This window comes from Macaca fascicularis, chromosome 15 (assembly GCF_037993035.2).
Source record: "Macaca fascicularis isolate 582-1 chromosome 15, T2T-MFA8v1.1".
Taxonomy (NCBI): Eukaryota; Metazoa; Chordata; class Mammalia; order Primates; family Cercopithecidae; genus Macaca; species Macaca fascicularis.
Window position 1 is genome coordinate 112568417 of NC_088389.1, and position 13919 is coordinate 112582335.

At 43.1% G+C, this 13919-nt stretch overlaps 1 protein-coding gene across 1 annotated transcript; it reads left to right on the plus strand.

The window, feature by feature from the left end:
* Positions 1-644: 644 nt before the first annotated feature.
* LOC102114783 (spermatogenesis-associated protein 31D1-like) lies at positions 645-6533 on the plus strand. The gene is given in 7 exon segments (XM_015437323.3): positions 645-830; positions 1580-1626; positions 2212-2280; positions 2593-3542; positions 3545-4204; positions 4206-6030; positions 6032-6533. Coding segments are annotated over 7 exon segments (4239 nt in total).
* The last annotated feature ends 7386 nt before the right edge of the window (positions 6534-13919 follow it).

Consider the following 13919-nt stretch of genomic DNA (forward strand, 5'->3'; position numbering starts at 1 on the left):
CCAAAGTGCTGGGATTACAGGCTTGAGCCACCGCGCCCGGCTTGCTAACATTAGTCTTAATCATTTGAGACAGTCCCTCTGATTGGAAATTGTAAAAACTGACTTAAAAAAAAAGTAATGTTCAACATTCACCAAACAAAATAAATATAAAGCAAATTTAAGTTTTATATCTGCATTTATGTAAGGCAAAAATATTGTGTAGATAAGATGGATTTGAGGACATATGTGATCCTGAGAGTAGCAAAGCCTGGGTACAACAAATATTCCAGACAGTATTTCAGGCTTTCAAGGGAGTGTACTTGGTGGGGTCCAAGTTAAGGGCTCCAAACAGTAAAGCAAGACTTGGGTAATGCCTGGTTTACTGTTGGAACAAACTGAAAATTCCACTAAGATAAATATATGACATGAAAAAGGATGGACTTGGGAAATGGAGTGGCAGGATAGGGCAAAGGGACCCAGAGAACCCAGGAGAGTCGGCTGTGCTGGTGGGGTTGGGGCTGTGGACACACCCCCCTTTTGTTGCTCCCTCCACCCTCAGAAACCCTCTGTGACTCTTCCATGCTCTGTGATGCAGGCCTGGGTTTATAGTTAAGCCTGGGCACCCTCAGTGCTCAGTTGCTTCAGGCAGCCGAGCTATTCAGACCATGGAGAATATCCTCTGTTTTCTGAACAGCTATATTGAGACAGGGTTGAGCCCTGACTCACATTACTTGGATATTGACCCCAACTTCATTTGCTTGAGTGGGTTGGGGTTGTTTATACTGTACTTGTTCTATGTGGTATTGATCCTGCATTCGTCACCCAGTGAAAAAAATAATGACATCCAAAAGGTAAGGAACTGTGGGTGAACACCCAAGAGAGATGCCCTGTTGTTGTTTCCCAATCCTATTCCCACACTTCTAAATAAGTCTGGTTGGTTCAGGCACATGTCTTACATGGGAAGTCTGAAGAGAGGATAGAGCTTCACTCTTCTGTGGAAGAGGTTGGGCAGACTTATTGGTTCAGGTGGACTAAGGTTTCCATCTGTAGCTCATAGACTACCTATCTGGCTGTGGTGGAGAGTTCCAGGATAAAATCCTAAACACAGTAATTCTGTGGTCCCAGATGGGATTATTTAGAGAGTATGGGCTCTCTGAAGGAGAACAGTCTCTGCTGAAATTTGATCATGAGTCACATTCCCATGTCACCTGTCATTCAACAAAGCCTTCCTTCATGTTGGGCTGACAGGGAAGTAATGCTGAGAGTCTCTGAGCAGAGGCTGGAGCCAGAGGTCTGTCTCTGGGACACTTGTCCTGTGAGGGAGCACAGATGTGACTGTTGGACTCTGAGACTGTGGCCTGGATGAGGACTTCTAACTCAGCACATCAAGTGTGGCTCTCACAGAAGAAATCCTCTTTCAGCTTTTCAGAGACGGAAAAACAGGAAATATTTTATCACCTTCAAATATTGACAACAGGATCATATTTCTATTAATTATAGTGTCATATAATTCTTGTATAATGAATAAATAAATGAATGAGCTTCATAGAGTGTGAGAGAAGTGTGTCCCAGTCTGTCATTATCTTTCTTTTGTTCTCAGCATCAGGGCAGACCCAGGAGGAGAAGGAAAGGTGGAACATTAAAAGGTAATGCCAGGCTGCTCTATCTGAGCTTCAGGGTGACCCTTCCTGTCTCTTTCATGAGGAGTCAGTCCCATGATTTCTTAGAATGTCAGTTACTAGATAGTTTCAGAAAACGCCCTCAGAAGACAGGCTCATGGGAAGCAATCAGACACGAGACACTACTCATAGTCCCTGCTCTGCCCATTCATGAGCATGATGGAGTGATGGACCTGAGTAATGGGTGTTACCCAATTGGTGGCCAACTGCGATATTGAGGAAGGACTACTGGTTGGCTTGGAGACACAGTTTCTGTCTCACAGCTTTGCAAAAGTACTTATCTTACTTGATGCTCAGATTCCTCCTGGAGGTAACCACTGATGTCTGTGTTTCATGTGGTGGTTTTGAGCATCACATGGGGTAATGTATATGAAAGGACTTTACTAATGATGCCAAATACAGATGAGAACTTGTGAATATTATCAATAACTATTTGCCTTTTCCTACTGATTCTTGGGGCTATCAGAGTTTAATATCCCAAGGGTCTTCCACAGAGTGACTTCTGTATGATTCCTGTGCCTCTACGTTCATTGCATATAATATATTGTTCTGTTTTCCCAGACGGCAAAAGTTTCCAGAGGGAAGTAGAAGAGGAAAGGAAGCTACTTTCTATTCTGAAAAGGTGATTAATCACTCTCCTTCTGTCCTGTTCCTACCCCCTCTTTTTATTTTATTTTTTTATTTTATTTTTTATTTTTAGCATGTTTTACTCATTTCAGGGATTCCTTGTAGCCTGCTGTAGTTTTGGGAGTGGGTAGCCATAGGAACGGGTATGTGAATGAATGCTTGTGGAGAGGCTATAGTGAGGTCATATGACCTCATATATGGTAAGGTCATGGGAGGGGGGCAATGTGAAGTGGGCAGCAGGATTCAGGGGGCCCCACCCCTGCCAGGATAATAGACCCTCCTTTCCTTGTTCTGGTTCTGGCTGCAGCTTTGGACCTCCTGTTTCCTGCGGTCCCCTGGGCCAGCATCATGATACCACCCGCTTTCGTCGACTGTTATGCCCAGACCCTGTCTGTCAGGTGTGTAACAGAGCAACTGCTGATATCCAGCGACTGCTGTCTTGGGAGTCCCTGAAAGATGCTGCTCCTTCTGTGTCTCCTTTGACTTCTGCAGCTTCTGCAACTGAGTCATCGTTCACTCTCTCTTCCACCCCCTCAGCAACCCCTCCAGAAGATGTAATACTGTCCCCTCGGCCTAAGCCTTCTCCACTGCCCCAGTTAATTCTCTCACCTGACTTGATCACCTCCTTAGCTAACTTGTTTTCACCCTCACCACTGAGGGACCCTCTGCCACCATAGCCTGTTTCTCCCCTGGATTCCAAGTTCCCCGTAGACCATTCCCCACTCGAAGAGCTTCCCTTTCCCCTTCTCCCACAACATCACATTCAGAGAGCGGAGCCCAATCTCTATCCTGTGGCCAGTATGTCTCTGAACCCCACCTTTTCACTTGACTCCACCATATGCCAAGATATTTCCCAGGCCATGAATCCCACTGATTTGCGTGCTTATCATCACAAACCACCAATCCCATCTGCTTTACCATCGGAAGACTGCACTGTGACTTCGTTGAAATCAAGACTCACCATCTTGAAGCCTTTTCTGGAGATGTTATCTCTTGGTGGCTCTGGTGGGACATCCACCTATGCCCCAACAATCAAAGGCATTGACCATTCATGCCCTGCATCTTCAGAATTCTCCTGGTGGCATCCTCATGCCAAGGGCTCTTTTTCCTCCAATTTTGTGCCATCTGATTTCATGGAGGAGCTTCTTACCCTTCATTCTTCTGAGGCCTCTTTAGCGGGGCACTCTGTGGCCAACGTCATACAGCCTGTTAACATCTCCTTTGTCAGTCATGACATTCTGGCACTCTTGGAGAGACAGTCAAAAAAAGGTGTGATCTTCTGATGTGGAAAGAAAATGAAAACAAAGCAGGATCTTTTCCAACACAACTTAGGCCAAACTACCAGCTAAAGTCTTCACGGAAAATGTTAGCCTCAATTGCTGATAAGCATGACTTGGCAGCCTCCCTTACTTTTTGGGCCAGTAAAGGCAAACTAGAGGGGCAGCACATCCATCAGCAGCCCCCATACTCTAAGTGCTTTGAAGACCATTTAGAACAAAAATATGTGCAGCTCTTCTGGGGTCTCCCATCTCTGCACAGCGAGTCTCTTCACCCTACTGTTCTTGTCAAACATGGCCATTCCTCCATGTTTGTAATCTTCAATGGCATTACAAATACATCTATATTCCATAAATTTTCAGTACTTCCCCCTCCCCAACCTCTGTCCTTGCCTAATACCCAAGCTCTGCCCTTGCCTCAAACCCTGCCCCAAGGTCAGTCCCCACATCTCACTCAGGTCCAGTCCCACAATCAACATCAATCTCTACTCCCAGCCCTACTACCTAGTTCTCCATTCCTGATTAGGATCTGTGGAGTGTGTTTTCATAGACCCCAGAATGAGGCACGGTCTCTTACGCCATCTGAAATTAATATTCTGGAGTGTAATGTGTTGCAGAAAGTGCAGGAAAGTGTGTGGGGAGAGCTTAGGTCAGAAACAACTTGAAAATGCCCTGACAGTACATTTGAGCAAGAAATTTGAGGAAATCAATGAGGGTCGAATGCCTGGGACTGTGCATAGTTCATGGCATTCAGTTAAGCAGACAATGTCTCTTGCTGAGGAATCCCACAGCCAAATAAAACATCGAAATTTGGCAGCATTGGTGAGTGAGGACCACGGCGTTGATACTTCCCAGGAGATTTCTTTCCTTAGCTCCAACAAACAAAAGACGTTTGAAACTCATATTAAATCTTCCCACAGGAAGATGCTGTGGGGCATTCCCCACAAGGTCCTGGAATACATAGAAATCTTCAAATTGAAAAAGGACCTTTCCAATTCCTTTTCCCATTTCAATTTTCCCTCCTCAGCCACCTTCATTTCTCGGGGAGATACCAAAGATGGGGTCTCTAACTCTAATAGACAAAGCACCTTCCAAGGAGGAAAGTTCGGAACAACAAGCTCAGTCCCTGTCCTCGATAATCCTCATCATGTCACCTCACCTGTTGGCAAAGAAAAACCGGAGACTCTAGGAAGACAATTTACTAATGCTGATCATGACCTTATAGAGACAGATTCCAAAGATGGGGCCTCCATGCCCCTTAGAAAAGGTACTACAGATTTTCAAGGAGAAAAGTTAGAAACAACCAGCTCATTCTCCACCCTGGGTCATCCTCAACTGGTCTCCTCACCTATTTATCAAGAAAAGCAGGAGACCCTGAGAAGAGAATTCGCTGATACTGACAATGATCTTACAGAAAGTGTCCCAACAACTGAGGATGGCGGACAGACTTTTCTGCCCCCCGCACACAGCATCATAGACGAAGTCAGTCAGAAACAGACTATACTGGCCAGTAGATGCAGCACAGAGCTGCCCATAATGCAAGCTGGAGTTGGCCGTGAGTCAAGGGATAAGAGAGAGAGTGCCAGTAATGTTAACAGGCTTCAGGGCAGTAGAAAGACCTATCCTGTCACCAATGGGTCGAAGGAGATGTGCAAGGAAGAGGAGAGCTGTGCTCTTCAATCACAAAATAGGAACAACTTGACATCCAGCAAGTCAGGAAGCTGCTAAGAGACAAATGTAAAAGCAAGCACATCTCATGAAACTGAAATTTTCCCACCAAGAGTATCAGTTCCCCAAGATCCTAAATCGTCATATCTTAAAAATCAGATGCTGAGTCAGTTAAAGTTGGTCCAGAGGAAGGATAGCCAACTTCAGAGTCATTTCACTGACATGTCTCTTGCCTTAGATAACTTGAGTTCCAAGGACTTACTGACTCATCCCCAGGGCATTTCAAGTCGGGACACAGAAACTTCCCAGGTGCTGCATGTCCACTTGGAGGACAGAGGGATCTGTGCGGCACAGCAGCAGGAGCCCAGTGTCCCTACCCATGTCTTACAGAAATGCCAAGTTAAGAATTTTTCACCAGTTACAAAGAGAGTGAGCCCTCTAAGACCCAAGGGAGGAGAGGTTGGTGGAGGGGATGCAGGGTTCAGGACATCCCAACTACACCAACTCAGGAGAAAGAGCCACGCTATTCATAACAAGACATCAAGGGAGTTGCTTGGGAGCAAATCTTACCTAACCTTGAAAACACAGCCTCCTCCTGAAAACCTTTTCAGAAAGTGGATGAAGACCTTTTTGCAGTGGTTTAATAAACCCAGCATGACATATGAAGATCAAGAAAGTTCCCAGGCAAAGGATAGCTCCCTGTCATCATCTGTGCAGAATAGAGGTCGAGTTACAAGTAAAGCTGCTTTTACTGGGACTACTGAAGCTCAGAAAATTAGGAAAGACACTGGGGAGTTCCTAGAAGCTGTGGCATAGGCCTGGGATAGATGTCACCTGTCCCCAAGAGCCCCTTGCCTCCCCAGTAGAACTTGGGAAAGCTAAGCACGGGCCAGATGTGGAGGGCAGAGCAGAGCCTGTCCAGGGCTATCCCCACAACTGCACAGCTGCCTCCTGCAAAGTGACATGTACCAAATCTTGCAGCCAACAAGCTATCTTTGTTGGCCAGAATTATCCTATAATGATTAAACAGATCATAGACAAGTACAGACAGCCCGAGAAAGTTGAGGCATTTAAGGGGAAGATATTGTGTCAAAGCCATCCCCCATCCATGCCCCACAGGAAGCCTATGCCACATTCAAACCCCACTTGTTGGTGTCATGTCACCCTGGTGTGTCCAGCTGTCCCAACCAGTGCTAAAAGCACTGTGTTCAGTGATGTGCCTTTACCAACTGGACAGAAAATGCTTCCGAAGCATTTCCAGGGAGGAAAATTTTCCCCCACAAAATCATTCACTGCTTGTTGAGAACCTTGACTCTCCCTAATAAATGTTCTAATAAGATTGGTGTCTTTTCTGTGTGTTGTGTTAGGAGGTATAGGTTTTGGGCAACCGAAGCTTGTGGTTAGGGAAAGGTAGGCGTTAGTTCAGCTCTTACTGACTCCCTCATTTGACTTTTAAAAGGTGACCAATCCTCTGGAGCTCTTGTGGAGGAATGAGTATCACGTGCCTCCAAAAGTCCATTTTCTCCCTGATGAAGTCTGAGGAGATGAGCTCTTTTCTACCTCTTTGCTTGAGATTTACTGATACCGTATGGCAGCCTGCACCTTCCTCCCCATTCACTGCTTCATGTCCTTTAGAGCAGTAGGAAGGCAGGCCTTGCATATCAGAAGAGAGGGTCAAAGACAGGTATGTTTTTCAGAAATAGGGGTTTAATCACTGTTTAAAAAACGTCACTGACCACAGCATTATGTAAGTTGGTGGTAGTGTTTGGGGTATTGCTGGTTGCGGTAGGGTGTCAGGAACACTGTGGATGCTGCTTAAGAATTTGAAAAGCAGGGCATCCTCATGATTTAGGGAAGCACATTTTGACCTCAACGTTGAGGTCTTTCTACTAATAAGTCACTTGGGGAAGTAGTTCCCTTCCCTGTGTATTTCTCCATGCTGCCTGGGTTGATGAAATTTTCACAGAGCAAAAAGATCACCTAGCTATCAGTGGTAGGAATGTTGACCAGACAACCACCTACCTCCTAGGGTAAAATATAGGTGAGAGTAAGGAAAAGATGTCTTATAATGAATGAGAAAGTAAGAAAAAAGTGAAGCTAGGAAAGGATGGTCATGCTAGTGGAAAAAGGTTTATGTCCCATCATGCCCATATCAGGACCCTTTGTCAATCTGGATCTAGGCACTACCCCCTTGAGGTTTACCAGGGCACTGCTAAGCTGACAGATGCCATTTTGGCAGAAGTGTCCATGGGGCTGTTGTTTCAGGACTAAAACAGTATCTGCAGGGCTGTTGTTAACACGGCATCCCTCTCTTTAGAGAAGGTGATCTTTGTGCCTTCTTTCTAGCCATGTTGATGGCAACATGCAAGATCTTCCCTTAGTGTATATGGTGCATCTATCAGGATGGACGTGTCACTTATGATCTTCATGAGCTTAGTGGAATATAACAGATATTGTCTAGAACACCTGCAGCTCACGATCCAGAGGCGAGTCCTTGACTATGCATGACGGTTAGAGATATTTGGAGGCTCATTATGAATCTTTACAGAATGCTCCTTATGGCTAAGAGTGTGCACATATACACCCTTAAAATATTAGAGGTCTGAAGAGAAGGCTACTCCATTTATACAGACTGGGACTAATAAATGAGGTGAGCTTTCTAGAGGTCACTTCAGGTAGGTTTTCCAGAAAAATTTGTGAATGCTTGGTGTCAAAACAAAAGCAAAACAAAACAAATCAAAATAGATGTCCACTACAGCTCGCTCAGTCAACCATCCTTCTGTTTACCTGTCCATGCTTATGCTACTGACCCTGCAGTGTCTGAAGCTTGGGATTGCAGAAATAATTCAGATTTCTTGAAGGCTTTAAGAAGCACAAAATTGGGATGAAGCTCAGGGTGAAGAACTTGTGGAGGTGGAGAATCAGTCACCCGTGGATGCTGGGGGGATTCTCCGTGTTCTTCTCTGTAAGCCTGTCCGCTAAATCCTGTAAGGCTGGCAGCCATGCTAACTGTTTTAAAATGGCTGAAGGGGGCCCAGTATTTGGTTTGATTTGGTTCTAAAATGAAGGCCGAGAGTCTCGAAATGAAAGGACAGACTCGGAGTCTGCTCCTCTACTCACCATGTCGATGAAGGTTATACCTTGGTATCAGACATGAGCCCCCAGTTTGAAGGGGCTACATTATCTGGGGTATATGCCCTGGCATTCATCATCATGTGTCAGGAAAATTTAGAACACAGACACACATGAGGAGTTTAGGAGCAGAGGTTTAATAGGCAGAAGATAAGAGAAACAGTTCTCTCTATAGACCAAGAAGAGTCTCCAAGTGGAAAAGACTGGCTGGCAGCGAATGCACCAAATTTTATAGTCAGGTTTGAGGAGGCAGTGTCTGACTTCCACAGGGCTCACAGATTGGTTCAATCAGGTATGATGTTTACAGAGTGTACGAGCAAGGTTGTAAAGCTGGTTGCCCCAACCTAATCTTATTATGCAAATGGGCTTTCCAGTTGATCGGTGCCATCTTGTCTGCTCCTTACTGTACATGTGGCTGACAGAGAAAAGAAGATGGAGCCACCATCTTGAACATATCTAGTCCCCTAGTTCCTGCCAGCATTCATCTGTGCAAGCTCCAAGCTTGCTTGTCTATGTCTGTAGCTTGAATTTACAGGCTGCTCCTTGTTAGAAAATGATTTGGGGCTGCTTCTCTTTAAAAAGAAAAGATTTACTGAGGACTCCCATACCCTTATTATTTGCCTAGGTAATTTCTTCTTAACTCCTGTATCAGCAACATTATAGCCCCAAAGTGAAAACAATTTAAACGTTCACCAACTAAATCAATGAATAAACAAAATGTGATATATCCATACAATGGGGTGTCATTTGTCCATAAAAAGAAATGAAGTATTAATACATGCTACAACATGAATGGACTTTGAAAACATCACGGTGAGAAGCCAGACACAAAAATCCACATATTGTATGATTCCATTTAGTTGAAATGTCTAGAAATGAAAAATAGATAGAGATAGAAAGTAGATTACTGGTAACATAGGGAGGAATGCAAATATTGAAGAGTGAAGGCTAAGTGAAGCAGAGTTTCTTTTTGGGGTAATGAAAATGTTCTAAAATTGATTGTGGTGATGCATGCACAACACTGTGAATATGCTCAAAGCTGTTGAGTGGTATACTTTCGGTGAGTGGATTGTATAGTAAATAAATTATGTTTCAATAAAAACTTTTTTAAAAAGAAAGTTTGTATAGCAGCTTTATTCATAATTGTCCAAATTAGAAGCAACAGAAATGTCTTTCAGTAGGTAAGTAAACTTTTTTTTATATCCAAAAATGGAACATCATATGCCATTGAAAAGAAATAAACTGGCAAAACACAAAAAAGGAGGAAACCTAAATGTGTATTATTAAGTGAAAGAACACAATCTGAAAAGGCTGTATGATACTAACTGTATGACATTCGAAAATGGGCAAAACTATGAAGGCAATAAAAAGGGCAATGGTTGTCAGGGGCTAGTGGGGAGGGAGGGATGAAAAAAGAGCACAGAGGATTTTTAGGGCAGTGAACTATTCTATATGAGATTACAATAGTGGACACGTGTCATTATACATTTATCAAAACCCACAGAATGTGCAACATCAAGAGTGACTGTTAATGTAAACTATGGACTTTGGGTAATAGTGATGTGTAATTGTACGTTCGTCAATTGTAACAAATGTACCACTCTAGTATGGGATGTTGACAGTTGGGGAGGCTGTGCCTGTGTGGGGATAGATGGTATGTGGGAGGTTTCCCACTTACTTTTCCTGTTGACATAAAACCTCTGTAAAAAATAAAAGTCAATTAAAAAGAAGAAGATGAGGAGGAGGAGGAGGAGGAGGAGGAGGAGGAGGAAGTTGTTAATATGTCACAAGGCCCAACATCAGAGAGTTGGCATCAACTCTCTGAAGTATTCCCTGAACCCTGTTTTCCCTTCCTCCTGGCAGAAGAATTTTACTTCTTTATCTATCTTCCCATTGTGTATTATCTTTGATTGTTTTACAGCTTTTTGTAGCATATTTTATTATACTTGTTTGCAGGTCTCACTTCCCGGACTATGACCTGTCCAAGGGCAAAGGCAATATCTTCTTTTACTGATATTTTTACAGTAGTAGGAATACTATGTAGTAAAGTTCAATAAATATATTTGTTGTGTGAATGTATGAATAACATCTTATAACTACTGTTCTATTATTTTTTTTTTAGAGAAAGTCTCATTCTGTCACCCAGGCTGGAGTATAGTGGTGTAATGTCATCTCACTATAACCTCCCCTTCTGGGTTCAATCTATTCTCCTGCCTCAGCCTCCCAAGTAACTGGGATTACAGGTGTCTGCCACCATGCCCGGTTAAGTTTTTGTATCTTTAGTAGAGACTGGGTTTCACCATGTTGGCTAAGCTGCTCTTGAACTCCTGACCTCAGGTGACTCACCTGCCTTGGTCTCCCTAGGAGCCAGGATAGACCTACTGTTTTAAAATATAATTATAGAGGATTTTGCCTCAGAACCTGTTCTGCTTCAGGCTTTTGGGCATCCTGAAAACAGCTGCCTCCAAGTGACTTATCCCAGGGACAGAGGTCAGGATGTGAGGGTGTGAGCATTGAGGAAACTTCCTAGGAAATTGGGAACATATGAAAGTCCTAAACGAATAGTTTATCTATACTGAGCATCCTCAAGTGGTAGCATATTACTCTAAGAGCTTCTGGAAAAGATTCCTCCTTGGAAATAATAAAACCAAGTGCAGTGTGAAATCCCAAGAACAGCCTTCGGGGTGGCAATGTAGGTAAATTGGGAGGATGTCATGGGGCCCATGGTGAGACAGTCTCATCCTACCAGAAGTGACCTCTGCCACCTCCCAAAGGCTGCCTAAAATGCTTTGGTAGGAGCTTATTAGAAGGCTTGGAGGTAGATGTATGTACAATATGTGAAATGTTTTCCTGGGAGGGATGGCATTTTAAACTTTTATTTTATACATTACTGGAAGTCGTATGTAATATAATTCTTGAAAACAGATTTTAAGAGGGGGCTACGGAAAAAAACTATGAAGACATTGATGCTAAGAGTGGAAAGGAAAAGTTATCTAATGGGTGATAGAGTACCAAAAATAGCTTTTCCCTTCCCAATTTTGTCAGCATTTAACGGACAAAATGAATATTCTTAACCATCCAACTACTTTAATATTAGGGTATACTTTTTACTTTAAGAAATTACATATTAATTTGTGTAAAATAAAAGCATTATGAATGTAGAGAATTTATTCATTAGGGCTCTGATATTTACTACTGTCTGATTTAGAGAAGTCACTTACCCTCTCTGGGCTTCGGTTTCATTCATTGATAAAATAGGCACTTGAGGTGAAGGGTAGAGCCCGTGGCTTACAGAGGCTTGTGTCTCCTAGCTTCCAGCAGTAAATATTTATTAGATGAAAACTTGGCTGAGGCTGCATATCAAAGAGAGGAGGAAGGGGCATCTCTTGGCAGATTTTATCCTCAAGGCAGGTTACCTGCTCCTGCATAAATGAAAGGAGACCTGGCCTGAGTTGAAGGCTCTCTTAACCTTTCCAAAGAGATCAGTAACACTGGTGGCCCATGGGTAACAGTGGTGGCCCATGGGTGTCTAATAAGGACCTCTATAGTATTAAAAGAAATTTCAGAGAAATTAAGTTTAAAGGAGTTTAACTGAGCATGAAAGATTTGCGAATTGGTTAGCCCCCAGAATCACAGCAGATTCACAGAGACTCCAGGGGTGCCTCATGGTTAGAACCAATTTATGGACCAAAAAGGCAAAATGACGTACATGAATCAGAAGTGCGGTACAGAAAGAGTGAGATTGATTACAACTCTGCCTTTGCCTTATTTGAACACAGTTTGAATATTCAGCAGTCTATGAGTGGTTGAAGTAGGGCCGCTGGGATTGGCCAACACTCAGCTATTGTTACAGGTCCATACTATTGAGTTAGGTTTTCAATTTGTCTAACTATTAGGCTAGGTTACAGTTCATCTGCAAGGACTCAAATATACAAGTATGGAGTCCTTTTCATGGCACAATTGTTTTCTTTCACAATAGTTTAAGAAAGACATGAGAATTTAAGAGCCAGTTCAGAGGACAGCTGTCATGATAAAGAGTTTAGAAAAGAATGCGTAGGAAGATGGGTCAGGGATGGGGGATATTTGGATCATTTAAACCTGACAAGAGTCACCTGAATAAAGTATGACAGGTAGTTGGTATTTGGACATTTGCAGAGGTGATTATGTAGAATAGAGAACAGATGTTCTCAAGTATTTTTGGATGCCAAGGCACTCAGGAAAAGATCACATTTACATGGCCCACAGTGTAATCAGGTGAGGTTGCCTAAGACTCCATTCTGCTCTAAGGCTTTGACACGCCTGGGTCCCACTCTGCTACCAAAGGCTGATGGCATCAGTAGTATCATCCAAAAGACCACCAAGATGGCTAAATAGTAGAAAGGAGAGCCTCATTGCTCTCATCAGTTTGCAAGCCAGGAAGGGAAAGCATCCAGTGTGGACTGAAGGTGCTCTCTGTTGGAATAGGGGAAGGACAGGTTGGGTTTTATATTCATATTCATACATATTCAACAAGTTTGTGGGAAAAGCTGTACATATTTATGCAGGTGCCGAGCACACCATAATGAGTAAACATATGTAACATACATCCCATGTTCACTTTGGAGTGGGGGTTTAGCACTAAAATGAGGTAGAATTTGGCCCTTTACATCATAAGATGAACTTCAGGACACAGGCGGTTTGTGTGCAGCCTCTATAAGCTGGTAGAAACTGGAAATCTGTAATATTAGTAACTTATCAGAAAAGAACGTTTGTAAGGCCGGTCCTCTGTCCAATCAGAGCTGATAACTGGTTTGGTTAGAGGGAGTTTAGTTATAGAAAGTTAGAAAATTTGCCATGCCATCCAGGCCCTGAATCCTCCACCACAGGTAACTTTGTTTCCTTAACCTTAGGGTCTGTCTTAGTTGATAAAGGGGCATCTGTTTTGGTCTCTTAGATACAATAGCTTAGGGCACTGTAACCTATCCCTGCTTTAAGGAGTTGCATACTTGTTACCAAATTGATGTAGAGAGTTGCGTCTTGTTGTGTTTGAGGTAGAGTTAGAAAATATGGTGTCAAAACGACAAGTAAGAGATTGAAATAAAAGGAGGAACTAATTGATTCTGGATTTGAAGATACTGATTGATTTGTCACAGGATTGGTGTGTGGGTGTGTTTGTTAAGAAAATAACTTTTATCTAAGGACTGTGAGTCTTCTTAAATTATCAGGCCTAGAGAGACACTAAAATGAGACAGAAATCACAGCTGTATCTCCTCCTTGAGCTATGCATTCATCTCTTGAAACTGCTTGCTATTGCCACATGGAGCTATATAGTAACCCAGTAATGCCACACCTGACACTACAAACCACCCCCTATAGCTTAACAATGTGTAGGCAATCACTAATCAATGTTGCTTCTGTAAACCAATGAGAATTCCTGATTACAACTTTGTATCAATCCACTCCTTGTTTCCTTTTTCAACTTTAAAAACCCACTTGTATTTACAGCTAATTGGAGTGTATATTTAGGCTGACTTGCATCTGTGTTCCCAGGTTGCAATCCTCAAGCTTGACCCAAATG